Source organism: Phyllosticta citribraziliensis, assembly GCF_038025025.1.
Source record: "Phyllosticta citribraziliensis strain CPC 17464 chromosome Unknown J3D65scaffold_5, whole genome shotgun sequence".
NCBI classification, from domain to species: Eukaryota; Fungi; Ascomycota; class Dothideomycetes; order Botryosphaeriales; family Phyllostictaceae; genus Phyllosticta; species Phyllosticta citribraziliensis.
In genome coordinates this window covers 255,889-281,569 of record NW_027117342.1, presented here as the reverse complement: position 1 = coordinate 281,569, position 25,681 = coordinate 255,889, and the positions used below count along the sequence as shown (strand labels likewise).

The 25,681-nt window shown below is 57.5% G+C and overlaps 9 protein-coding genes across 9 annotated transcripts; 5 read left to right on the top strand and 4 right to left on the bottom strand.

Moving 5' to 3' along the window:
- Positions 1 to 814: 814 nt before the first annotated feature.
- Positions 815 to 9,175, top strand: J3D65DRAFT_666830 (cell morphogenesis N-terminal-domain-containing protein; the record flags this gene model as incomplete). The annotated part of the gene is made up of 4 exons (XM_066802966.1): positions 815 to 840; positions 924 to 1,614; positions 1,661 to 5,995; positions 6,041 to 9,175. The coding sequence occupies 4 exons, from the start codon at positions 815 to 817 to the stop codon at positions 9,173 to 9,175; spliced, it is 8,187 nt and encodes a 2,728-aa protein (XP_066655813.1).
- A 1,383-nt stretch (positions 9,176 to 10,558) lies between these two features.
- On the bottom strand, positions 10,559 to 12,462 carry J3D65DRAFT_666829 (uncharacterized protein; the record flags this gene model as incomplete). The annotated part of the gene is made up of 2 exons (XM_066802965.1): positions 10,559 to 11,987; positions 12,035 to 12,462. The coding sequence occupies 2 exons, from the start codon at positions 12,460 to 12,462 to the stop codon at positions 10,559 to 10,561; spliced, it is 1,857 nt and encodes a 618-aa protein (XP_066655812.1).
- A 2,161-nt stretch (positions 12,463 to 14,623) lies between these two features.
- Positions 14,624 to 15,658, bottom strand: J3D65DRAFT_551513 (tRNA-splicing endonuclease-like protein subunit sen34; the record flags this gene model as incomplete). Its single annotated transcript, XM_066797040.1, has 1 exon — positions 14,624 to 15,658. One exon carries the CDS (start codon positions 15,656 to 15,658, stop codon positions 14,624 to 14,626), a length of 1,035 nt encoding a protein of 344 aa, XP_066655811.1.
- A 1,011-nt stretch (positions 15,659 to 16,669) lies between these two features.
- On the top strand, positions 16,670 to 16,976 carry J3D65DRAFT_666827 (uncharacterized protein; the record flags this gene model as incomplete). The annotated part of the gene is made up of 2 exons (XM_066802964.1): positions 16,670 to 16,727; positions 16,777 to 16,976. The coding sequence occupies 2 exons, from the start codon at positions 16,670 to 16,672 to the stop codon at positions 16,974 to 16,976; spliced, it is 258 nt and encodes an 85-aa protein (XP_066655810.1).
- J3D65DRAFT_621033 (paxneb superfamily protein-like protein) lies at positions 16,672 to 18,548 on the bottom strand. Its single transcript, XM_066799913.1, has 2 exons — positions 17,893 to 18,548; positions 16,672 to 17,782 (listed from the first exon to the last, which is right to left on the bottom strand). Exons 1-2 carry the CDS (start codon positions 18,356 to 18,358, stop codon positions 17,046 to 17,048), a joined length of 1,203 nt encoding a protein of 400 aa, XP_066655809.1. The 5' UTR covers positions 18,359 to 18,548; the 3' UTR covers positions 16,672 to 17,045.
- On the top strand, positions 18,477 to 19,636 carry J3D65DRAFT_621031 (uncharacterized protein). The gene is made up of 2 exons (XM_066799912.1): positions 18,477 to 19,001; positions 19,068 to 19,636. The coding sequence occupies exons 1-2, from the start codon at positions 18,679 to 18,681 to the stop codon at positions 19,171 to 19,173; spliced, it is 429 nt and encodes a 142-aa protein (XP_066655808.1). The 5' UTR covers positions 18,477 to 18,678; the 3' UTR covers positions 19,174 to 19,636.
- On the bottom strand, positions 19,281 to 20,831 carry J3D65DRAFT_621029 (NUDIX hydrolase domain-like protein). The gene is made up of 2 exons (XM_066799911.1): positions 20,617 to 20,831; positions 19,281 to 20,431 (listed from the first exon to the last, which is right to left on the bottom strand). The coding sequence occupies exons 1-2, from the start codon at positions 20,673 to 20,675 to the stop codon at positions 19,504 to 19,506; spliced, it is 987 nt and encodes a 328-aa protein (XP_066655807.1). The 5' UTR covers positions 20,676 to 20,831; the 3' UTR covers positions 19,281 to 19,503.
- J3D65DRAFT_621027 (uncharacterized protein) lies at positions 20,819 to 22,217 on the top strand. Its single transcript, XM_066799910.1, has one exon. It carries the CDS (start codon positions 21,269 to 21,271, stop codon positions 21,884 to 21,886), a length of 618 nt encoding a protein of 205 aa, XP_066655806.1. The 5' UTR covers positions 20,819 to 21,268; the 3' UTR covers positions 21,887 to 22,217.
- On the top strand, positions 22,169 to 25,557 carry J3D65DRAFT_621026 (uncharacterized protein). The gene has a single exon (XM_066799909.1). The coding sequence runs from the start codon at positions 22,437 to 22,439 to the stop codon at positions 25,401 to 25,403; it is 2,967 nt and encodes a 988-aa protein (XP_066655805.1). The 5' UTR covers positions 22,169 to 22,436; the 3' UTR covers positions 25,404 to 25,557.
- The last annotated feature ends 124 nt before the right edge of the window (positions 25,558 to 25,681 follow it).

The window sequence follows — 25,681 nt, the reverse complement described above, 5'->3', positions numbered from 1 at the left end:
TGACATCCGAATCCCGAATCGACCATCCATTTCTGCAACCATAGCCCGAGAGATGCAGGACATGGCATCGTCGTCTTGCGACAAACCACGGCCTTTCTCACCGCGTCGACTAAAAGTAGCACCCCCTCGTGGCACTGGCGCTGCGCCCGTCAGCAGCTGGAGCAGCCCTGACCTGAGTGAGACGATCGTGTTCGTGAAGTTTAGTCGACGACAAATGGCCGATGGCACCGTTGACATGACATCGGATGGCACTGCGCGACGCGTGCCACCGGCCATTATCCGTCGCTGATGGATGTGCTCGCTTGACTGACTACAACCATCACCACCGTCTCCGTCATCATCAACACCCACCCTACCGCTCCTACCGCCCAGCTCGCCTCCCCCATTGATTGGCCTTGCGTCGTCGTCCACATGCGCGACCGTTGGCTCCAACGCCCTCGATTCGCCCCGTCCTGATCCATTGCTGCCGCGGCCCTGCAGCCCTTTTGCGACTCCACAAGGACCCCATGGCTTCGCCCTAGACCAGCCTCTGTGCCCCGATGAAGAGGCTCCAAAAGCGGGATGGGTGAGAACATGTTCAACCAAACTACCTACCTGCAGCCCTGCCCTGCCCTGCCCTGCCCTGCACCACCCGCGGCTTTACCCGCCGCCCATCAGTCTTTTTGTCCTGACATGTTTCCCTACACCTTAAGCTTGATGCTAACCAAGCCTTGACCCGCTCCAGCTCTCCCCCCTCCGTCTCAAGCCCGACAGCATGCTGCCAACAATCTGTCGCACTATAACCACCCCGACTTCCCCGCACCACCCTCGGTCCATGCCAGTCCCTCCTGCGAGTCTCCCGTGAGTCGCGGCCGCGCCCCAACAATCGGCAGCCAACGCGCTCCCTCTTCGCGTTCCCAAACACCCGTCGTGGCCGTTTCCAGAGACCGCTCCACCCCCGACCCAGGAGCAGAGCGGAGGCCCTCGCTGTCCTACGGCCACCATCGCAACACTTCCATTGTCCATGGCATACAACACTCGCGCAACACGAGCTTCGCAAACCCCCAGTCCCCGAGTCCGCTGAGCCCCCAAATCATCGCTGCCGCGGGGGGCGGAAACGTCCACACTCTCGATGGCTCCATGATGATTTCTCACGACGAATTCTCAGACTCCCCCGGCGGCATAAATCCATCCAGCGCTAGGTATGGGCCTGCCGTGACAGCGGGCGCCGAGCCACGTCACATCCCAGACGGAAACACTCAGATCTTTCGCGGTCCAGAGCGCCGGTTAGAGCGCACCGACAGCCTCAGAGTGAAGCGCGACCATGATCACGGCCGCTCTCAGTCGCGGAACCACCAAGGGCGCAATGTCGGCGAAATGGCCCTGCACCACTTGTTCAACTCTTTTGTTGGACAAGCCGACCAAAAGATAAACCAATGCGTCTCGGACGTGCAAGGAGCGGAGCCAAAGGTCGAGTCCGTGTGCGGACCTGGAGTGGACCCGGCGTTCGATCAGTTGATTTATGCGCTTGGCCATGTCGCGCGAGAAAAGCCCAAGCCGCTGATTGATACGCTCATGTTTTGGCGCAAGGCCAAGAGCGAAAAGGCAAACGACAAGAAAAAGGAGCTAGAAGCGGTAAGTCGACGCGGTCACGATTCGACAAATCTCTGACCACGTGCAGACCCGAGCAGCCCTGCAGCCAATTCACGAAATGGGAAGCTCTTCGAGACCCTCGCTGCCTCACAACCAGTACGGCCCGGTCCATGCCCCCACGCACGCCACGCTTGCCCTGCAGCAAGCCGTAGTCGAGGCTGAGAGAAAGTCGACCGTGTCCATCTACCTGCTCTGCCGAGTCCTGATGGAAATCATTGGCCAAAGTAGCTTATCCTACGTCACCGAGGAAATGGCTGAACGCCTCGAAGACATCATCTACTCGCAGCTCAAGCAAGCTGATCCAGACTCCTTGGAAGAATCCCCGCTCAAAAATGCCAACTGGGTCATCTTTGGTCGCCTTCTCGGCGTCATGAGCGACATGAACTTTGACAGTGTAGCCAGCAGATTTGTGTCCGACCTCAAGGAGATGCAAAAGCATTTAGTGATCAAGGGGCTGCAACCTAGAGCCGTCGAGGGCAAGGCCGTCCTCATCATCAGAGGTATGAAATATCTTAGGCTCAAGTTCCAGCCCGAAGAAGCGTGGAGCCACTCCTGCGACCTGATGCTATCTCTCGGCGAACTCTTTGCCGGAGTCCACGGCCAACCTGTTAAACATGCGTATTGTCACCTGTTCGAAGAATTTCTCCTGCCAATCGCCGCAACAGCCACCTCAGAGGTCAACGTCCCGAAATGGAAGCTCGTGATTGATACGATCAAGCCGAGGTTGACGCAGATGCTAAGCAAACCGAAACATTGGCAGGCCGCATTCCCTCTAATGGCCATTCTCACGTGTGCATCACCAACCGAAGTCTTTGCGTCCCAGTGGATGAGTTTGATAAGCCCTCTGGGTCCAAAATTGAAAGAGCGAACCACTCGCCCCTACGCTCTGCGCAATGTATGTCGCTTGGTCTGGACGTATCTGTACAGGATCGCGGAACCGCATGGAATCACCATCAGGAAGCTCGAGGACGTCATCCGTCTCGTTTTCCAACCCGGAAGAAGATCTTACCTATCGACCGAGGCAACCATCGCCGAGCCCATAATCCAACTGATCCGTTTCATTGGCTTCAAGTACCAGGACCTTTGTTTCCGCAACATCATTTTCCCCTTGATGAATTCTGATCAATTCGGGTTGGGAAAAGAGCTCAAGGTTGAAAACTTGGAGCCCGAGAGAATGGTCATTGGCATTCGAGCTTTCCTCGCCGTCATGGCCGATTTGGAAAAGGGAGAACAACCGCCATTTCCAGAGCGCTTCCCCGACGACGATTTGCTCCAACCCATGGAGATGCCAATGCAACCCATTAGTCCCCGGCCGTCTATGCAAATGAGGTCTCCCAAAGCCGTCACTCTCAAGGAGGAACGGCTTTCCAGGCCAGTGATGATTGCAGACTTTCCAGAGATTACCAAAGAGTCTTACAACAAGTTCTGCAAAATCCTTGGCGAAATCACCATCATTTGCGACAATGCATTTGGCGGCCAAGCCGTGCTGGACGAAAAGTTTTCTTCACAGGCACCAAAAACGCCCATGGCCGAAGCCTTTAGTTTTGGGCGGAGAGACGATCACTTGGGTGCGTCTGATGTGCGCCAGGGTTTCTACGATCTGCTCCACGTTGCCGTCCAAGCGCTGCCCCGATGCCTGTCTCCTCATATCAACTTCAATCATCTTATCAACCTCTTGTGCACGGGCACTGCACACGTCCAGAGCGGTATAGCCGCATCCTCGGCCCAGTCCCTAAAGTCCATCGCGCGACAGTCCCACGCCCAACAGGTCACCATCGGCTTTGCTAGATTCATCTTCAACTTTGAGGATCGTTATGCTACAATGTCTGATGGTGGCATGCTCGGACCTGGCCACATTGAGAGCACCCTGCGGTTGTACGTCGAGTTGCTCCAAATCTGGATCGACGAGATCAAGCATCGAATCCAGAGGGCGTCCACGGAGCCCTTTGATGGTGACCCTGACCGCGGAGCGTCGCTGAGTTTGTCTGGCGTCGACGCGTACGTTGACGAAATCGAATCGCATGGCTTGTTCTTCCTGTGCTCGCCTTCGAGGCGCGTTCGGACATTTGCTGTGACGGTCTTGCGGCTGGTTACAGAGTTCGACACGGCACTCGGCAAAGAAAGCAGCCGAGTGATTCGAATTCTGGAAGGAAGTCCTCAACTCGTGATGGACGTCAACGACGAGAAGCTTTCGGTGGCGGAGAGAAGCCGACTCCAGCGTGGATTGAGAAGAAGCAACCTCAACAGCACGCTGGTCGAGCTTTGCGGGAGTGACGCGCCTTATGATTCGACTCTCTGGTTCAAGATGTTTCCGAATCTCGTCGGAATAAGCTCAGAAATCTGCCCATTCGCTGTGGCACACACCAGAAATAGTGTTTGTGGTCGGCTTCTCCAGATGCAGTCCATCATCCAATCACTCGCTCACATGCCCCGGCCCGCTCCCAACCCCCCGCTGGATATGGCCGCCAACAGGGGTAGGCTTCATACAACCCCAGAACTCACGATTGAGCAATGGAAACTCTACCTCATTTTCGCCTGTACAACCCTTACGACAGCACGGGGACAGCAGACACCACACCAAACACCAATACACTCCCGAAAGGGCTCCAAGTCGTCGCAAAAGAACTCCCAGAACAACCGAGTGTACTCTGCGGAGCTCTTGTTTGACAATGTGGCTCCTTTGCTCCAGGCACCAAATCCGGCAGTACGAGGGGCTGCCGTTGGAGGCTTGGGCTCTATCAACCAAAACATCTATCGCCAGCTCCTCGAGTCGCTCCAGCCGTTGGTGAAGAAGTGCGACGAGGATGCAAAAATGAGACTGGCCACTCAAATGCAGATGCACCAAAGATCTGTCAGCGTACCTCCTCGAAGAGACCGTTCTGTCGACTACCTCAGGACAGAGGTTACCTACGTGTACAAGCTCACATCCCATTTCCTACGATCCCCTGAAGTCTACGGCGACGACTGGATCCTGAACAATCTAATCAGCTATACTAAGGACCTCAGACTCTTTCTCAACGACCAGGAGGTGCAGAATGAGTGGAGCTATAGCAAGCTGAGGTCGCATTACTGCGGTGTCATGGAGGAGCTCTTCGAGGGAATCAACAGGACAAAGGATCCCATCCGCTGGATGCCTTTCCAGGCCAGAAAAGCCGCATTCACGCTCATGGAAGATTGGTGTGGATACTCGCCGAACCAAAATCAAATTCAGCTGAGGGAAAATACCATGCGGCGGTCAGTGCTCGAGAGAGAGCATGATCCAGGAAACAAGCAGTTTGCCACGGCGTCGATGGAGATTGAGAGAAAGGAGCTGCGGACCGCAGCATTGAGCGCCATGGCGTCTCTATGCGGTGGCCCTATCAGAATCCAGACGGAGAGCGGCGTGAACCTGCAGTTTGATGTCAGACGCTTATTGGTTTGGATCGACTCCATCTTCGAAACACCCAGCGACAAGGTGCATTCAATCGGTCGAAGAGCGCTCCGGAATTTGATCTTGCACAACAAGGAGCATCCGTATCTCATCGAGCGCTCGGTCGAGATGTGCTACCTTTCCAGACATTCAAAATCCCTGGAAAGTTACTTTGAAGTGGTCACCCAGGTGCTCACGGAAAGGGAGGACTTTGTGCTTCCTTTCTACAAGGTTTTGAGCGCTGGGCTCTACGCCTTGGGAAACGAAAGCAACAAGATACGGATGAAGTCCCTGCGCATCCTGCGCATCCTGGAGGAGCGACAGCAAAAGAACTCGAAGCTTCAGGACCTGGATATTAGTATTTCCGACAAGACCATTGCCGTTTACAAAGCCGCACAGTTTGAAATGTCTCGAAGGCTAGCCAAACAGCACGCCGAGATTGCGTTCTACGTTTTTTCCGAGTTTGCCTTTTACTTCAGGCAGCTCCAGCCGGACCAGCAGCGAAACATGGTTGCGGCCATGCTTCCTTGGATACAGATAATCGAACTGCAGGTTGAGCCCAATGGCAACCCCACGGCCAGCTCGTACATGCTGCTCGTCAATCTGTTTGAGATTACGGTCAAGTCTGGGAACATTCTGCACAACGAGATCCAGGCTCTATGGCAGGCGCTGGCTACAGGACCACACGCTGGAAACGTTCAACTGGTCCTCGATTTCATCATTTCTCTTTGCTCCGACAAGCGGGAGCAGAATTTCGTCGATTACGCCAAGCAGATTGTTGTCTATCTTTCAAATACCCCGGCTGGTTCCAAAGTTGTCGAGTTTCTGTTGCTCAAGATTACGCCTAGGGCCATGGCTCCTGAGAAGAGGGAGCACATTCAAGCCCCAGCGGAGTGTGTCATGTTCCCCTATGTGGCAGACCTAGGAACGGTTCTGGCCTCGGGAAACAAGCAGGTGAGTATCCTCCTTGATCAAAACGACTCGTCTGACATGCTGCAGTCCGGATTCTCCTTGGGTCAGCTCTGCTTGATTCTCCTTGTTGATCTCATGGTCTCTCCCATTCAGCTTACCAAGGAAAACGTTCCCTTGCTCCTGCAAGCAGTTCTCGTCCTCTGGGACCATTACACACCAATCGTCCAGGATCAAGCAAGGGAAATGCTGGTCCACCTCATGCATGAGCTCGTCATCTCAAAGATTGACGTAGTCGGCACCTCGCCGGACAAGAAATACATTGAAGACTTTATTGAATCCATCCGACAACACCATCCCAAGGTCGTTTGGTCTTATGAGGACGCCAATGGCAAAGACGACGATGAGTCAACTCTGCGCGTGCCCGAGGCCATGCAATACGTAGCCACGGAGGTAGTCAAGATTTTTACCATTACTTATCCTGGCATCCGGGAGGAGTGGGGTAGGACAACACTCAATTGGGCGACGAACTGTCCTGTACGGCATCTCGCGTGCCGTTCCTTCCAACTTTTCCGTTGCATCCTCAGCTCTTTGGATCAAACCATGCTCGGCGACATGTTGGCTCGGCTTTCCAACACAATCTCCGACGAGGACGACGAAATCATCACCTTTTCCATGGAGATTTTGACCACTCTCCGCACCATCATCGAGGAGCTCGACCGCACAGACTTGATTCAGTATCCCCAACTCTTCTGGACTACATGTGCATGTTTGCAGACTGTACATGAGGAAGAGTTTATGGAGAGTCTGGCTATGCTGGACAAGCTGCTCGACAAGCTGGACCTTGGAGATCCCGCCGTGTTGAAACTTCTCAAGGATCACTATCCGGACCACTGGGAAGGCGGCTCGTTCGATGGACTGGCTGAGCTTGTTTACAAGGGAGTCAAGTCCAGCACCTGCTTGGATCGCACACTCCGGATCCTCGAGAAACTTTCTGCCTTGCCCCCAAGTGAGCTTGTCGGGCCGGACAATGTCCTCTTATTCACCCTGCTCGCGAACCTTCCGAGATATTTGCAGACTTATGAGCAAGAGGCTCGCGACAGCACGGCTTTTGCTTCTGCGGAGAACCTTGCCAACATTGCAGAGTGCAAAGGGCACTCGGATGTTGCAACAGCGCTCCGCGGCTTTGCAGCCACTCGCTACCGCGCCGCCAGAGACTTTTTGAACCAGCTTGTCCCAGCGCTGCGCCTGTCGTTCTTCCCCGAGCACGACTTCAAGTCACTTGTATTCCTGATGGGCCTTCTGCTCAACAAGAATCCCTGGGTCAAGATCAAGACGATGGACTTGTTGTGTGTCATCATTCAGGACATTGACCTGAGAAAGCCCGACGTATCGACCAAGGGGTCGGATCTCATTTCTCCGCTCCTCCGCCTGTTGCAGACCGAGTTTTGCTTGCAGGCGCTCCAGGTCCTCGATCACATCCTCAACACACCGCTCAGTGGCACCGCCAATCCTCTTGAGCGACACCACATTCGCATGAGTATGGCTGGCTCGCACTCGACTCGCGCTTTTAGGAAAGAGTACGAAAGAACGCAAAGCTTGTACGGCATACCGGAGGAAACGGGCTGGTCTATTCCCATGCCTGCCGTGTGTTCCGCCATGACGAGACACAACGTCCACGCCGTCTTCTACACGACCGCTCCAGCCGAGGTCTCTGTTGCTGCGGAGGTGACTACGCCCAAGATTGAGTTCCGAGCTGAAGAATACCCGTCCCTTTACTCGTCTTTCCCACCGGATGAGAGGACCATCACAATGTCGTCCGAGGGAACGCGCGGAGACGGGAACATTGGCGATCTCATGCAAACTCTCGACGACTTGGACGACTTTTTCGAAGACGACACAGTCGTGGACTACGGTTCGTCGACTGCAATCCCTTCGAGTCCAAGCCTGAGTCGCTTCCACAGTGGCAGCAGCCTGCAAGTGCGCGAGAACCTCTACGACCAGCAGACGGCACCCATCCTACACAAATCCCTCACGCGCAACGCAAGTGTCAGTTCGTTCCAAACTGGCTTTGCGGACATGAAAATCACACCCACCCGTTCCGTCGACCATTCGATCATGACACCAACAGCCTTTTCTTCACCCATCGTCCAAGCAAGCAGCACGTCCACGCCAAACCTGCCACTCCCGTCTGCGCGCCAGCAAATGCACTCGCGATCCGTAACGTCGCCCAGCGTCAACCCGCAGCAACAAGGAGTATCTCGTGCCTCCCCCGCTGGAGGCTATGGGCATGCGTTGACGTCTTCCACGTCGTCCCTGTCCGGCCCGGGCCCAGGCCCCGCCATAGATGAAGACGAAGAGTTCCTGTCCGAGGAAGACCTCGGTCCACCGCGTGCCCCCTTCATACCCCCCGGCCCCCCCATCATCGGCCGCTCCAGCATCGACACGGTCAACAGCCGGCCCTCGCCCGCCGGCAGCAGCATCAGCACGGCCAGCACGGCCAGCGCCACGGGGCCGAGCGGCCCGGCCAGCGCACCTACGGGCCCGCTGCACATTGGCCGCGGCGGCGACGGCCCCTCCAACGCCAGCAGCCTCGTCTCCATCCCCCCCATCATCACGTCGTCGCTCGGCGGCTCCGCCTCTGCGTCGGGCGGCGCCAATCCCGTCGTCATACCCGGCCCCAACATCAACCTCCACTCGTCCAAGGACGCGCCGCCGCCGCCCGGCAGCAGCAGCTCCTCATCCAACTCCAACACCAACAACAGTAATAGCAACTCCAACTTCTCCCTCGAGAATATGATGCGCCCCTTCGCGCAAAGCCGCAGCGTCGGTGCCGGCCTGCGCTCAGGCATGCGGCGGCTGACGGGCGGCGAGAAGGATCGCGGCGAGCGTGTCGGCATTGGCGACCCTAGTTCGCCCATCATCAGCAACAACCATGCCCTCAACAACCCCTTCCACACCCCCACCCTGAACGCCACCAACGCCCCGGGCAGCAGTAGCAGCGGTGGTATCGGAAGCAGGAAGAAAGAAGGCGACGCCCTGCGCCAGCCGCACCCTTTCCTGCAGCAGCGCTCCATCACGAGTCCGCAGATCCCGCAGTTGCCGCGCTTGCCGCCGCTGCCGGGCGCGGTGACGGGGACGGGGGCGTTGGGCGTGGGTGGGGCGGGGGGGTTGGAGAGGGACAGGGAGAGGGAGCGGGAGAGGCCGAGGAGTGGGGATATGTAGGGGTTGAGGGCGGGATGGGATGGACCAGGGGGGAAGGGAGGATGGATGGGATGGGAGGGGGATGTGGGATGGGATATGTGGATTACGGCGGCACTTATAGTAGTAGGTATCCTCACGGTATTCTCTTTTTTTTTTCCCTTTTCTCTTCTCTGTCTTCTCTTCTTTCCGGCCCATCGTGATGTGTGATGTCCGTCGGCGAATGGGAAAAGATGAAAAGCATCAAGTGTTGCCAGCCCAACGCTTGCTTGCGTGTCGAGAGCGATGTCGCCCTGTCGTGAGGTGGTTTGGTCGGATATCGGGCTGTATCTGTAGCTGTAGCTGTAGCTGTCATGTGTTCGGTTGTGTGGAAACGGGCTCGATTCGATTTGACTGAAGCCATGCCATGCCATGCCGCCTTGCTGTGCAGCTATGCTACCAATGTACGATATACCAACCAACTGCTAGATGTAGAAAACCAAGCAGGCCTCCGCCCAGCTCCCCTCGGCTCATCTCGCATGAGCTCATTTCCCCCTCATTTTTCCCTCCCTTCCACACACGTAGCAGAAACAGAAAAGAAGAGAGAAAAAAGCGAATCATCTACATCCACACTTGGATTCTCGAACTCACATCTCGATGGCGTCTTTGTTTTCTATGTTAGTAGCTAGGAACCCGAAAATAGGGCTCCTTGGGGTGTACGATGTATTTGTGCGCAGGTTGATAAAGTGGTGGTGGTGGTGGTGGTGGTGGTGCCAGTAGTAGTAGTAGTAGTAGTAGGTCAAAGGCAAAATAGGCGGGAGCATAGAGTTACATTATCAGTTATAGATTGAGTTGAAGTTTTACGAAAATAAAGTGTAGATTTGGTAACCAACCCCTTTTCCTTTTTTTGATCCACCTACTTTCTTTTCTCTACGCAGTCAGAGCCTTACATAGTAGCTCATCACCTACCTACCTACCTACTTGCCTACAATGGTAAACAGACCAGACGGCTCTGATCGCACCCACGCACGCACGCAAGCACTGGCTACATCCCTTTGCGTATATGCATCTCTTCCACGCCCTCGGCACGCACTGCACTGGCCACATCCCCCCCCAGTTACATACGGACATACATACACAGGCAACTGGCAGTGCTTTGACTCACTCATTCACTCACGCCGCCACACAAGGCAAGTACATCTTTCACCACACGATCACACAATCCATTGGTCGATTCGCCATCGCAGTGCAGTGTAGCGGCCAATAGACAGTTGACAGTACCTAGCCGACGTGTACTTCGTATCCAGTTCTTGAATTCGTAACAATTCATACTTTTCTACTTTGCTCCCTTCGCTTCGCCTCCTTTTCTCGTTTTCCGTGACGTAGCAGCGCTCTCTTACACCACTTCCACCTTCACTTCACTTTCTTTTACGCGCCTCCTCCTCCTCCTCCTCCCACAGTTGCCGTCGCATCGCTCAGAATGGTGTCGCCGTCCTGATCCAGCCTGCTCAACTCGCTCTCCACCTCCAGCGCCTTGCGCCTCAGCTCCTGCATCTCCATCTCCAGCCGCGCGCGCTTCACGCGCCGCTGCTCCGGGCTGATTGCGGGGGTCGGCGTCTGACTCTGCTGTTGGCCGCCGTCGGAACTCATGTTGCTATGTGCCGTCGTAGGGCTGGCCGCTGTCGTCGGCGCCGACGTGATGTGCAGTTGCGCCGTTGCCGTCGTCGCGTTCGAGAGCGAGGGGTCGATGTTGAGGAGCTGGGGAATGTTGGATGCGGACCGCGGCGGGGGTTGCTCGGTGTCTGTTCCGGGCGACGCGGAGCGTTTGCTAGGGATGGAGGAGGCGGGAGAGGTGGGGTATTGCTGAGAGACGGGCCGCGGAGCTGCTCGTTGAACGGGGGCTGGTGGTACGTAATTTGTGAAATCTGCCGGTGGAGGAGCGAAGCGGGGCTGGTGGTGATGCTCGTCGTGATGGTGATGGTGGTCGTGGGCAGACGGGGCCTGGTGTGGCTGATTGACGGCGGCCTGGAGGTGTGCGGCCACTTCTTGATCTGACCTTGGATAGTCTGCTGACCTCTCCGGGAACGACTGTTGTGCTGCTGCTGGAGAAACCGAGGACTGAGGGCTACGCTCCTGCTGTGGCTGGTGTCCGAGTGATTGAGGGTATTGCTGCGGTGGATGCTGAGCAAAGAGGTGGTGGGCAGGCTCGGCGGGCGCTGCCGGAACGACGCGTTTCCTTCGCTTAATCTCTTGCTTCTTCATCTGAACTGGACGGTGGACGCCGTGTAGCTTGTAGTAAAGACCACATGCATTGCAAATTGTGTGCCCCTGCTCATCGCGTCTCCAGAGTGGCGTGACGGTGGTTCGACAATTGGCACACGCAGGAATGGCGCTGGCGCCGGCTGGAGTTGCGAGGTGTTGGGGTTGTGAGCCATCTGCAGTCGACGACGATGCTTCAGTCTGGTGAGCTCCGTTGGAATGGACGTGGGCGAGGGCGTATTGAGCAGTCTTGGAGACCCGATTATTGTAAGCAGGGCACCCATTGCAACACTGCTGCCCGCCGGTGCCATTGCAGCGTCCTCCTCCTGGACATGTGCCTCCTGACGCGTGCTCGGCGGCTACGTAGGGCGCACGCGCTGGGGCTCCAGGGTAGGCAGACGGGGACTGACTTCGATCTTGCGGCTCAGGGGTGCCGTGTGGTTGCTGGACAGACATGGTGGGAGACTGGGCCAAGTTCCGCTTCATGTTGGAAGGGCGAGACTGGTTGCGCGCCTTGAGGTAGAGACCGCACGCGTTGCATATGGGCTCTCCCGTGGGCGATCTCCGCCACAGGGGAGTCCGCGTTGTCCCGCAGTTGCTACAGACGTCAACACCGACTAGTCAAAAGGAGCCGAGGGAGCATACCTGCAAGTCTGGCCGTTCATGGGAGCGGTTGCGGCCTGTTGGCGCGGGACCAGCGGGCTCGGAGAGGGCGAAAGAGGGCGAGGTTGAGGAGGGTGTTGGCCGGCGTGGTAGGTCTGAATGTCGTCGAGCGAATGGTGCTCGAGCACGTTGTGTTGCTTGGCCGTGGGATCGGCGGGAGAATTGCGTTCGGGGTCGGCTGCCATGGGCTGAGATTGGGAGGAAGAATCTCGCGATGGCTGTTGATGTTGCTCCTGGGCGTGAGAGAAGAGGGAAAGCTCGCGGGCAACCTCGAGATCTTCCTTGGAGGGCTGGCGCAAGACGGGATTGGCGGCAGGCTGGGGATTTAGGGGCGACTCCGCAGCAGGGTCGGACCGAGAGTGGTGAGCGTTGGGCATTGAGGAGGGCGAGTTGTAGGAGGAGGTGGTCATAACGTCATGAAGCGGTGGGGAGGGGAGGTGAGTGGAGGGCGAGTTGGAATCCAGGGTGGTGATGGATTGGGACAGGCGAGCAGCGGCGCGGAGATGGTTTGGGGTGGTGATCAGATAGATGAGATAGATGCTTGGGCGGTGTCCGGGGGCGTTCGGTTCGGGAGAGGTAGCGGCGCTCTTTTGGGCAAAGGCTGGACCTGGTCGGGGGGGGGCGGAAAGCTTGATATGTGGTGGGCGGAGCGAGCGAGTGGAGTGGAGGGAGACGGGGTGAGGTGAGACTGGACTGGACTGCAGTGGGAGAGGGAGAGCATTGGTTGGTTGATGTACGCGCAGTCAGGTTTGGCGCGCTGCCCGTTGCTGCTGCGTCAGCGCCTTTGGCCCGTCTGCCATTGGCTGTCCCTGCTTTCGGCTATCAACCACCACCACCACCTCACGACATGTCATCCAACGGGTCTACAATGCCCTTCGCATCCCGAAACGTTTCTCGAGAAACGCCCTGGCTTGTCGTCCTCCTCATGCGCTACGCGTCCACTCTCTCGCGCCCTGCAAATTCCTCGCTGCATTGCGGCACGCAAATGGCGATATCGCACCCCGGCCCCCTCTCCACACCACATCATGCCGCCCACCTCTCCAGTCCGAAATCGCATCGCATCGCCCCTTGAAACCACCACCACCACAGCGCGCGGGAATAAAAAGAAAAAAACTTCGTCGTCGCGCCCCATCTTGGCCGTGCCGTCTCCCACCTCCGACGCGCGGCGGCACCCGGTGAATTCCAGTCGCGTCCACGGATACAAGAGTCTCTAGATTCGACCGCGCCCGTCAATGCTGTCCCATCCTTACCAGGCACCAAACACCGTATTCCGTACTTCTGACCAACATCTCCGCCGTGATTGGCTCGCTCTCTGCGGTCCCGTCCTGCTCAAAGCCCTTCCTGGCACGGCACGTGGGCCGTGGTCGAGCAGCTCCACATCTTGGCATCCATGCCGCCCGTCTAGAAGTCTTCTTTCCCCCGGGCAGCCAGTCCGATTCTCGCCATTTCTTGTCCCTAGCGCCCCTGTCTGCCGACCGTCGTTAATGCACACGTCCCCTCCTCCCTGTCACATCCTTGTCTACCATCGCTTTCGCTTCCACACCCGTCGCTCTTTTGTTCTGTGGTGGTGGTACAGACAGTCGTTCGCGGATAGGCGAGTGCCGGCGTCCTCACTCTGCGTTCCACACGCACGAAGGAACCGAGTACGAAATAAAGCCGGCCCTCGCACGCCAAAGAGCCGGATACGTGGGTATTCCGTACTGTGCTGACACTCGGCGCTCCAGACACATGGTCTACATGGCCAATATGCATCAAGCAAGCATCAAAAATGTACGACATGCACTGACATCAGATAACAGGCGGACGAACACCGCCATCCCCGCATTCCACCATTCAGGCTGCCACCAGTAATTGGACATGGCCCCCAGAGCCCCAGACCACAGCCCCCCCCAATCATCTCTTTCATTCACCAACCACAGCGGCGGTCCTCGCTCTCTCGCCTCGGCCATCGGTTCGGACATGTCCCGCCCACCACCTCCAATCCCCGATCAGATAACCCAGCGCCATCAGTCTCGCTCGCAAACTCCGAGCCCCCTCGGGCCCTGCCCTGCACACCCAACCCTCAGGGACGCCCGCTGCTGATCCGCACGTTACTGCTCATCCGTACCTATCCGTCGTTATTCGCTCGCTTCCACGTCGGCGGCACCTGGCACCCTGCCTACCTGACGAAGGGGGTTAGACTTGGTCGCCCCGAGCCGAGGCGCTGGGTGCCCGTGATCTACTCCCTGGCCGGGCCCAGATGAGCCGTTCCGGAAAGAGAAAGCGGGTGCGTGTTTTTGGTGCGTGTGGATGTGGATGAGGGCGTGTTTGTATGTAGGCATGTAGGCATGTAGGTAGGTAGGTAGGTAGGTAGGTAGGTAGGCATGTTGTTTGAGGGATGAGGGATGAGGGCAGAAGAGAGGGGCAAGGGGACATGGGCTGGATGGTGCTGGAGAGCCTTTGACCGAGTTGGTTGGTAACTATTTCCGTTGTTTGGCAAAACATGGACGAAAAGGGTTCGATTCGCATGTCGACTTTGTACTCCGAGTGCTTCCCTCCGAGACGTAGAAGAGTTTCCTGCCCACTGCAACTCTACATGCCACTCCACTCCACGCTAAAAGCCCGCACGCCCTCCGCCGCATCTTCATCACCATCTCCCTCCTCCTTCGCCCCAATCAAAAACGCCTTCTTAACACCCGTGCCCAACCGGCCGCCGCCCACCAAGCGCATCAAGTCAAACGGCTCGTCCCAGCCCATGCCGACGGCCAGGAAGTGGCTGTGGAACCGCAGCGGGTCGCCCGGGTACGCCGTGTACTGGCAGCCGAAGCGCAGCCCGGGCGTCATGAAGAAGCCGCGCGAGTGCAGGTACGCGAAGAGCGGGTACGACGACGGCGCCGGCGGGAGCAGCGCCGTTGAGGGCGTGGAGGGCGTGGGCGGAGAGGCGGGAGGCGTCGGCAGCGGCGGGTGCGATGTCGTGGGTGTGATGTAGTATCGCTCTTCGCCGGTTGCGGCTGACTTGAGTGAGGACGGCGCGGGCGACGAGGGACGCGGTGGTGCTGGCGCGTTGAAGAGGGATTCGGATGCACCGTCGCCGTCGCCATTGGTCTGACCCTGCGCCTGCGCCGCATTGTCCCTCTTCTGCTGCCGCTCTTTCTGCTTGGCCTCCCTGGCAGCCGCAATCTTCTCGGCGTTCTTCTTGAGAATCTCCTTCTTGACGTCGTCGGCCTTTTTCTGCGAGGCGCGCATGGCGTCGATGCCTTGCTTCTCCACGGCGCGCGCAAACGCCTTGCGTTCGGCCTCGGGGACGCCGCCGCCCAGCATGCCGGCCCGGTGCGCGGCCGTGTCGTCCACGATGTACGCGGCGCCGATTTCGACGAGCCGGCGCGCCTCCTCGGGCATGAGCGAGAGAGGCGTGCCCAGGAAGACGTTTTGCTGAGGGTGGCTGGGAAGCGTGCCGATGAGGACGCCGCACATGTTGTGTTCGCGGCGGACGTGGGCAATGGTGGTTGGGTCGTGGATGAAGTACTTCTTGGCAACGTGGGATATGGGGAATGGAGCATGAGCCGGTTGGATGGTTTCGTCCGTTGCCTGGGCCGGCTGCTGTCGTGTTTCTTTTGGAGGAGGCATTTCAGAGACGGGTGTGGGTGGACTGGCAGGCATGAATGCGGATGAATATGCTGGAAACTCGATCGTATCATGTGATTCCTCTACGCTATGTTGCACGGGCCTTGCTTCCACGCTGGAGGCACTCGAGTGCGGTGCCCCAGTGCTCGTGGAAGACGGAAGGGTTGTTTCTTCACTGAGTGTCGAGGTGGAGGGCGACTGAGGATCCGTCACTAGGACCTCTGCTCGAGGTGCATCCAGCCTTTCTGCTTCAGGCGCAACCTCCGACTTGGTCTTTGAGGTTTCCTCGGGTGTCCTCCGTGGGCTGCTTCCAGACTGCTCACTCGGCGCCGGTGTCAGGTCTCCGACCTCCAACGGCTCAAACACCTGCATCTGCTCATCTATGAGTGCAGACGACGCTTGTGGCCGGGCGGCATCGCCAGCATCTTCACCCCGTACCACAGTAGCTTCGGCTTCGTCGACCAGGACAGCAGGAATCTGTTTTCGCTCCGGGCTTGGTGCCTGCACCTCGCCAACAGGCGGAGGCGTCGACGCCCTTTGAAACGGGAAGACGTGGGCGAGGCCACTCATCTCGGCAGCAAGACTTGCTAGTAGATCTGTTGCGAAAGTTAGTCGCTTGTTTCGCTTAATTTTCTTCAACTCGAGGGTATTGTGGATAATTCATAGTAGGACTGTGTGACATCGACGTCCAGAGTCTTGCTCTGGAGCTCAGGGGATTGACAGATTGATTGATAAGTTGCATTAATCATGTAAATGGGTAGGGTGGAAGGAGAAGAAGGGTGCGTACCTGTGTGGTGCCTCAATGAGGCGTTGTTTGTGGTTTCTACATTGTGCGGGTGGTGGGGAGAAGAGGCGGACATCGTTGAGAAAAGTGAGTGTCGCGGGAGAATGTCGGCCGGAGCCGAGCGCACGGACATCGGCAGGCCTTCCGGATTCCGCCGGCGGTCCTGACCACCAACCGCCTGACCACTCATTCACAATCCTCGACACATTTCAGAAACATTCAAATCGAACATGGGAGTCTTGATCATTCTAGCCTTGGTTCTATTCTTCCCATTGCTTGCATTGTTTGGTACGGCCATTCCTCTATTTTGCCAGTCAACTCTAACTCCAAACTGCAGCATGGCTCGTCTTTTCTTCATTGATCGGAGAGAGCGCCAGGGCCACCTTTGCCGGCATTTCCATCAATCCTCGGAATCCATCCTTTGGCCGTGGATATTCTCGAGGTCTCAGCTCTGGAGCCGGTCACGCGGGCTGGGAGCAAATCGAAATGGAGGCCATGTACGAAGCCGGCATTGAATCCGAAGATTCCGACCTCTGATCTTTCTCGAATGTGGCACCACCTCAGTTCTTAGGAGTACCTACCAGAGAGGATCGTGGGAATCGCCAATCAAAATTCTATGTCCACCTTGGTCTGCTTTCCTTGCTCGGCACCCAGCGCTCCCTGCGCTTCCGTGTCTCCCTCCACCGGCGGCAGACTGAATGGTTTAATCACAAACCGCCGCCTGCTCATTGTAAACGCCAAGTCGTCTCCAACGCTGGCGACGCCGCCGCCTCCGCCTCCTCTTTCGTGGAAGACGGGCAGTCTGTGCACTCGCAGCATGCCCTGCGGCTTCTCTTCGTTTGCCGTGGCAGCTCCGGACGCTGCAAGATCTCCGTAGGAATCCATCAAGTGAGGGAACGGCTGGAGCTCGAGTACGCCATCTGAGAGCAGCTCGCACCAGCGTACGAGGCCGGAAGAGCGCGGGTAGAGCTCGAGCGGGAGAGAGAGGACGGCTGTCAGGCGCGTGGGGTATTTGCGGAGAAGAGCACGGAGTCCGTGGAAGAACTGAAGGAGAAATGAAGGCTGGCTGGCCTGAGGCGGGTAGAGCGCTGGAGAAAGTAGACTGGGGACTACCACTCTGTGGATCGTTGTCGGTGACGTCGACGCAAGGCTTCTTGCTACGTTCTGGAGAACGGGTAGAAAAGGCGAAGTCTGTTGGTGTGGCGGTGGCATAGGAATGTAGTTGATTGACGTTCCGGCAGGAAATTCGAGACGTTTGGCCAGATCAAACTTGTGGCAGAATGGCGGTGCTGCATCGTCCGGTGAAGTTAGATTTGTGCCAGAGGCACTCCTGTCCACCGGTCCTACACATTCACATGGCATCAGCAATCATAGATCGAGTCTTTGATAGAGCAAATGTCCATATTGTTGGAACATGTATACAAAAAGCCACGCAAAGACAGGTCCCACACACCTCGAGCGCCGCCAATTCTCTTCTCCGCCTCAAACTCCCCCAGTCTCTCATACCTCCAAGCTATCTTCATCTTCTCCTTCGTCTTGGATCCGCCGCTGCTCTCTTCTTCGCCGTCAGCCACTCCCACAAGCCCGGGCAGCTGTCTTCCCCATGGCTCCCCAAACCCCACCACGTGGAGTTTGTGCCCTTGCACCACGCCCTCTGCGGCATAGTATCTCAGAAGAGCTCCTGTAAAGTCGGTGGTGCCCGTTTCTTCCACGAGGAGGCAGGACCCCATCGCGAGGCCCGCATGGCCAGCCAGAATCCCATCCAGCGACGGTGTTCCCGTCGAGGTCGTCGGGCGGCCGTCAACGGGCGATGGGCGTATTCCGGGGACCACTGCTGGCGGCGCACTCGCTACCGGTACTGGCGATTCGTTTCCAGGCGGCGTACGACCAATGCCGATGTTACGCTTGCGAAAGGCCATGATTGGGCGTTGAGAGAAAGTCGATGGCAGAATGCGTCCAGGACTTGGCGGCCCGGCGGAAGAGAAGAAGTGGGAGCTCGGACCATCTCCGCGATTTGCGGCGGACTTTCACGCGCATCGCAAACCACCTTTCCTGACACCTCTGCATCCTCCGACAAAATCACCACCGAAGCGTCAGCTACGGCGTCCACACCAGCGCTCACAGATACACGTCCAGCGCCCTCTGATCTGCGTCCTCGTCCCGTAACCGCGCTTCAATCGCACGCCCGCGTATTTTCACCTCCGACACAGCACCACGACCACCACGACCAACCGCCACCATGAGCGACTCGCAGCTCTACGAAGACACGTTCCACGTCACGGGGCAGGACAAGGCCAAGTACGACCGGGTGTCGCGGCTGACGGGGTCGTCGAGCGACAGCCAGACGACCATGACGCTGGACATCAACCACGAGCTGTTCCCGGTGGAGACGGGCGAGACGCTGCAGATGCTGCTGGCGAGCACGCTGAACCTCGACGGCACCAAGGAGGAAAAGGGCTGGCGCGAGCTCGACACCTCCACCGAGACGACCCTCGCTGACATGTACGACTATGTCATGCACGGCAAGGTCTACCGCTTTGAGGAGGGCGACGGCGACCACATGTGAGTCTACTCGCGCGAGCGTGAAAGGTTGGGAGCTCGCTTTGCTGATATGCTTCGTGCTTGTAGCAAGGTTTACATTTCTTTTGGCGGGCTGCTGCTCTTCATCGACGGCCCGTACAAGAAGCTGACCCCGCTGCGCATCGACTACGTCTACCTCTTGCTCAAGAAATAAATCTGGGGCTGGCATTTTCAAAATCAACATTTGGACATTTGGATTGTCCGTCCCATGGGCCTCCAGCAGTGTCTACAACTCAATGACGCGGCGCGGAGGAAGGACATGTGCATTTTTGGCGTTCGGAGAAGGGTCAGCGCTCTACTTTCATCACTGAAGCGCGGGCGTATGAGATATCAAAAAGGCGAGTCTAGACAAGTCCGGAATGTGCATGCAGCAGCGGAAAGATCAAGGCATGAACCTGCGGGCAAGACTCCTTGCTCCAAAACAAAAGTAGTGACTCGCCAAATTCCTGTACTGTCTTTTTTTGATATTCCTTTTTCCGCCGTTCTATTGCGAGCCAGGGTACTTGACGGTGGGGAACTCAAACCTGCGGTGCAGCCTCGCGATGATCTCGACGTAGTCAGGCTCGTTCTCTGGCGTCAGGATGCCGTGCCTGATGAAGAAATCCAACATGACGAGCGCGCAGTTTGGCTTGAACTCGCCCCTCCGTAACGAGACCTTGACCTCCTCTGTCGACAGCAACGCAAATGACTCGACCTCGGAGTCGTTGGGCTTGGGCACGACGTCGTCCGGCAGCTCCATGTCGTAGACGTATTGGCTCTCGGGCTGCATCAAGCCCGTCTCACCGCCCGCCTTTTCGTCCCTGATCAAAAAGTAGCTGACGTTGCCGACGGCCTTTGCCCGTTCTCTGATCAAGTCGGCCGGCAGGCTGGCCTCCTCCTCGCCCTCGCGCACGACGGCTTCCAGCGGCTTCTCGCCGGCCGCCAGCCCACCCGCCACGGTATTGTCCAGCATGCCCGGGTACGTCTGCTTGGTCAAGGCGCGCTTGGGGGTCCAAAAGCGGTACTCGCCCGTCACGGCGTCCTTGGTGTAGCAAGTCATGTGGACGCCGTAGCTGACGACGCCAAAGAGCGGGCTCGCGGAGCGCTCAATCTTGAACAGGCACTTGCCGTCGCGGCCGTAGACGGGGTACAGCTCGTCGCGCCAGCCGCTCAGCACGGCGAAGTGGCCCGTCTGGCGCATGGCCATGGTGGTGGCGGCGACGATGGCGCTGCGCTCGTCCTCGCTGGGCCCCGCGCTCAGCGTCAGCGTGCCGTCGTCGTCGTTGAGCGTCCACGATGGCAGCCCCCGCAGCACTTCGGCCACGCGCGGCAGCACGAAGCCCAGCGTCGACTCTTCCTCGGCTACGAGCAGCGTGTATAGCCCGTCGAGCCTGGCGTCGTAGAGACCGGGGTCGGTTTGCGGGTAGGGGAAGCTGTATTTGGGGGAGTTTGTTAGTCCAAGTAGGTGTTTGGCATTGGCGGCGAGAGTAGGATATCATGAGTGATGGATCCATTCCTTGAAGCTTCCTCGGGTGTTCTGAGGAATGTCGTGTGCTCTGCAGCCGCCATGGATTGTGGAGAGGGGCCTGCAGCGGCGGGGTACCAGCGAGGTACTCACTTGTCGCACTCATTGACCAAATCCAGGTACGATTTGCTCGTCTTCTCGTTGGTGGCCATGATGCGCAGCAGATCGGAGGTGGTGGAAAAAACAAAAGCAACAGCAAGGCTGCAAGCTGAAGTTGGACGAGATGGTTAGCTGTCAGGTTCTGAGCTGAAGCAGAACAGGCAGTTCATGCATGGATTACGGTCGACCGGGAGCATGGATTGGCGGCCTTAGGTTCAACTGTTACTCACCGTTAGAAACATGCGCCAGGCCGTTAAAACAGGGCTTATCGATAAAGCCGGCCAACGTCATGGGAAAATTCTCGAAAGCTTGAGCACCTTCACTCCATTAGGAAAGTATTAAACAAACAGCCTTGCTGACCTGACCGCGAGTAACCATCTACCATCTCATCTGTCTACGACCACGAGAAGCTGCATCGTCTATCTCAGGCTTCGTCCTGTCCTGCATCGTTTGCACAAGGCTGACGGCAAATACCCATTCCGTACTCGGACCGCACCACTTCTTCGACGTCTCGAGTCTCACGACCTCCGCCCGAAATTCTGCATCCGGCGAGACAATTCATCTTTCTAGCACAGTCTCACCACTCAGCAAAAGCGTCGCCCAAACGAGTGAGACGGCAAAAGTCCAAGCCAAAGACTCGACAGACATGTTTGGCGTCATAATATCCGGACGCCCCGTCCTGACGGAGCCGCAAGCCCTTTCACCAACACAATACGCCTTTCCCCTCCCGGCGACTCCATCCTTCTCGCACATCGTCGTCTTTCTCCTGCCCGGGACGCAATTGCCGCCAGACACGGCCGCCGGCGTCTACGTGCAGATCCCGCCCTCGTCCGAATTCCGCTTCCTCGGCGCCATTGCCAACGAGAAGCAGAGCGCCATCTTCAAGGTCGACGGCGTCGATCCGGCCGCCATGGTCGACCCGGCCACGGGCCAAGTCGCCCCCGTCACGCTGGGCGTCAGCGTCGAGCCCGTTGCCAGAATTGCGGAGCTTATGAACGCAAAGCAGGCACAGCAGCAGCAAGGTGGCTCCTCGGGCATGGAGCTGGTCAGAGCTGGTGCCGCTGCTGCCAATCCCATCTCGACCAAGGTCCTGGCGCAGCGCATCATTGCCAACGCGTTCAACTTCCTGGCCAGCTTTGCAGGGAACGTGGGTCCGGGCGGTCAGGAGGTGGTGCCTTTGAAGAGCTTCCAGGATTGGTGGGCCAAGTTTGAAAAGAAGATTGAAATGGATCCGGGGTTTTTGGAGAGAGGGGACCAAGCTTGAGTCTTTTGAGGTGCAGGGTTGTTGTTGGAAGATTGATCTTTGCATCTTGTTCTCTTGGGCGTTTCTGGTCGAAAGAAGAGGTCTTAATTTTGAGCGCGTCGTGGCGTTATTGGGCTGCTTATTTGATTGGGAGAGTGGAGCTCTAATCTTCTTGCAAGGATCAAATGGCCATGCTGGCGCTTGAGTACGTACGCGTTTACTCAGAATCGATACCCGGGACGTGGTCCCTCTGTTGCAACTGACAAGACATGTTCACTGGAAATTGACCCAAGCGAGAATGAAGGCTGCAAATGGAGGTGAAATAAATCGACGCCAGAGCTCTGAAATCAACCTGTAGAGACAAAATTTTGATACTATGTGGCACCGGCCTACTGTAGAGAGGTCTCGTTGAGTAGATGACTGCCATGCTTTGCAGGCGGCAGGCTCGTGGACCCTGATTTCGCCAAACCTAGTTCTTGACGCATCCTCCACCTCACCTCAACACCCACGACCATTGTTACTAACTTTTACTGCTGACATTCCTTTCCGCGCCATCACTCGGCGGACGCAAATGGTCAACGATCCCCATTCTCAGCACCAAGAGCCAACTGTGCTCGACTACGCCCGCTTCCATGGCATCGCCAAAGATTACCTGACCGAGGGCCCGCCGCGACCAGACGAGCTCCCCAGAGCGCCACCTTTTCTGAGGCAAGAATTGGTCGATCCGCCCAACGCCGCAAAGATTGAGTGGCCTCGAGATTTCCGATCCCAACATGAGCGTCTCGAGATCGACATCTTGGGAGCGAGAGCGCTGAATTGCGCCTGCCGTGCACCTCCACTGCCCTCTGAGCCCGAAGACGCAATTGAAGGCAAGCTCCATCGTACTCGGAAGTGGAAGGTTGAACTGCCTATCCTGCTTTCTGATAATGAGCTCGACATGAAAAGGTTCGTGCGACGGGAGGAGATGGTTCTGTCTAGTTTTGCATTCCCGCTCGAAGATGTCGACGACGAAAATGACGGGGGTTTGGCGTGGCCCAAGAAGTTTTGGGAACGACTGGAGCAGATGCGTAAGTGCATGGATTCCGAGAAGCTGCGAATGGCGCGCGCAGATTTTGTCTACCTCCAGGCCTGTCTCAAGGATGATTTCTCGAAAGAGGACCAAGAGCTGGCGGTGGACCAGGCATTGAAAGAAGCGGATGACAAGGCGAACAAGGTGAAAGCTCACACTCGTCTTCCCTTCAGGTCTGCTGACAGCTTCAAGAAGCTCTTCCCGGAACCAGTCACTCCACCCCTCTTGCCCTTGGATCCACCATTGAATCCGTTTCCCGATCCACGCTCTTCCTCTCCAACAAACCAAATTCAATACACCTCCTCGGATAACAATTCAGCGGTCGCGGAAGCTCAAGCACTCGAAGAGCAGCTAACGAGCCGAGACACTCTCATACCTCCCAAGCAAACCGCACACTATGACCCCATGCTCTACGACGAGCCCGACGCCGAGCTCCTTGACATCTTTTCAAACATGACGTGTGACCCCTCGAGCAGAAAACGCAAAGCCGCAGTCCTCAGGGTCGAAGTCCCACTGACTCCACTGTCAATCGAAAAGAAGCCGAAGACGGTGGCCTTTGCTGACAATCTTACTCAATTAATTGCGCCCAGGCCGGTATCCACAACCAAGCACGAAGAAGCCCTGCCATCGGACTTCCTTCATGCTGACGATAAGATGGAGGACGATTCCGACTTTGATGCCTTCTTTCGAGACGAAGTAGCACCCATAGCCGACAAGGTTGCGCAGCGCACAGAGCAGGAGAAGCTCTCTGAGGTCGACACTGTCCGCCGGGTCGACGTGTCACTGATGGACTTTTCACTTCCTGTGTCTCCGTGGGAAATTTTTGGAAAAGCAGAGCTGAACGCGCAGAAGCAGTTGCTGAGACAGTGCGCGCGAGAGGAGCTGAGTGTTGCGCCAATGTGTCAGACTGAAAGTCTTGACGACAAAATGAGATGGAATCCGTTTACTCAGCAGTCAGCAAAAGCCAAAGCCATCTCAGACGAGGTGATTCGATATGAAAAAGATTTGGCGGCCTTCATGGCGAAGATCAGGCTGCAGGACGTAGTCAAGCCGGAAGATTTGGCGTGGAAGCCAGATGGATTGCGTGTGCTGGATGATATCGACGAGGACGAGGAAGATCTCGAATGCGGCTGCTTCTCTCCAGGAGATGATATCGGCGCCCTGGTGCGGAAAAGAAAGATGGACATGCAGGAGCCAGAGGCTACGAACGAACCTGAGAAGAAGCAGCAACACACCTCTCGACCACAGAGCAGACCAGCAGGATTGGAAGCGGATTTCCAAGAGCGTGTCAAAAGAGGGATTCTGGCTCCAACTCCAACACAGCCTCCCACCACTTCGATATTTGGAAGCATCTTCTCTGCCTCGACGTCCCTATCGTCATTCATGAAGGTCCACAGCGGCATCACCACCACGCAACCCGAGCCGGCATGCCCGGAGCCCGCCGAGGCAAGTCTTCAACCGCAGCCTGAGCTCTCTCGACCGCTGTCCCCGGCACTCGAGTCCAAAAAGGCGACTCTGATACCGCTACCGGAGGCCAAGACGCCTGCCTCCTACATCATCTCCACACACCTGTCAACGCACCAGCGCTCGCTGACATCCAAGATCCAATCCCTCTACCCCTCCGCCACCCTCATAGAGCGCGCACCCCTCGCCATCCTCCCGTCTCCCCTCTTCACCAACAAACCACCCAAGCAGCCAGCACAACACGAGCCGCTCCCCGCCATCCTGCTCGCCCCCGGCACAGCACTGCTCCTCCCAACCTTCACGACGCTCGCCCAGCGCCCGCTTCCCGGCGCGCAACCATCGCCAACCACCTTCTTCCCACTGCAGCTGGCCCGCGTGGCGCAGCGCTGCGAGAGGGTCTTCGTCGGCGTGTGGCGCGGCGCTCACTCCGCTCCAACAGCCGCCGCGCCGCCACTCAGTAGCGCCGAGGCGCTCGCGTTTGCAGAGATAAGCGGGCACGCGGCGCGCTTGGAGAGTGCCGTTGACGTGGTGCTCGTCCCGGGAGGAGAGGGCGCAGCAGACGAGGAAGAGGCGCTGGCGCGGTGGATCGTGAGACTCATGGCGCGCTTTGCGCAGCAGCAGCAGCACCACTCTCCTGAACAGCAGCGGCGAGCGGAGCGGGAAGAGCGCGTGGAGGGACAAGATAGTGCTGTGACCGGCCGGCTGAAGCTGCTCCAGGACGAGACGCTCTGGGAGCAGGTGCTGCGGCGCGCGGGCATGGACGCGTTTGCAGCGCAGGTGGTGCTCGACGCGCTCAAGAAGAAGGGCGACGAGGGCCAAGGCGACGATGAGGAGACGTCTCGCGAAGCTGGCGGTTCCGGGCTGGCGGCGTTTGTGCGCATGAGCCGCGAGGAGCGCGTGGTGCGGTTTGGCGCCATCATGGGCGGGCGCCGGGTCCTGGATCGCGTGGGACAGGTGCTGGATCAGGGGTGGGTCTGTGTGGGAGAAGGTATGTTCCGGGGTTGAAAAGGGGTGGGGTTGATGGTGTGTGGGGGTGTGAGTGCTGCTCGGATCTGTCTGGGAATCTTTGCTGCGTGGATTTGCTGGAAATGGTAGCAATAGTGATGGAAAAGACGACGTCATAAACAGAGGAATAATCGACGATAGGGGAGTTGAGTTGACTTCACCTTATATACACACATGTGCAACCCGCAACCTTCCATCCTCTTCTCTTTTGTACAGTGTCCACGCTCGCCATCTTTCCACAAAAATCCGTACTTTACAGCGATCCAACGTGTCCGTCT

Bases quoted from the DNA above. Each gene is read 5' to 3' on its own strand.
- J3D65DRAFT_621033 (XM_066799913.1), bottom strand. From the start codon at position 18,358: ATGGCCTTTCGCAAGCGTAACATCGGCATTGGTCGTACGCCGCCTGGA. The intron at 17,783-17,892 runs GTGTGTGGGACC...GTGAATGTGTAG, and splicing joins GAGAATTGGCGGCGCTCGAG to GACCGGTGGACAGGAGTGCC.
- J3D65DRAFT_621031 (XM_066799912.1), top strand. From the start codon at position 18,679: ATGAGCGACTCGCAGCTCTACGAAGACACGTTCCACGTCACGGGGCAG. The intron at 19,002-19,067 runs GTGAGTCTACTC...TCGTGCTTGTAG, and splicing joins GAGGGCGACGGCGACCACAT to CAAGGTTTACATTTCTTTTG.
- J3D65DRAFT_621029 (XM_066799911.1), bottom strand. From the start codon at position 20,675: ATGGCCACCAACGAGAAGACGAGCAAATCGTACCTGGATTTGGTCAAT. The intron at 20,432-20,616 runs GTGAGTACCTCG...CCCCAAATACAG, and splicing joins TTGGTCAATGAGTGCGACAA to CTTCCCCTACCCGCAAACCG.
- J3D65DRAFT_621027 (XM_066799910.1), top strand. From the start codon at position 21,269: ATGTTTGGCGTCATAATATCCGGACGCCCCGTCCTGACGGAGCCGCAA.
- J3D65DRAFT_621026 (XM_066799909.1), top strand. From the start codon at position 22,437: ATGGTCAACGATCCCCATTCTCAGCACCAAGAGCCAACTGTGCTCGAC.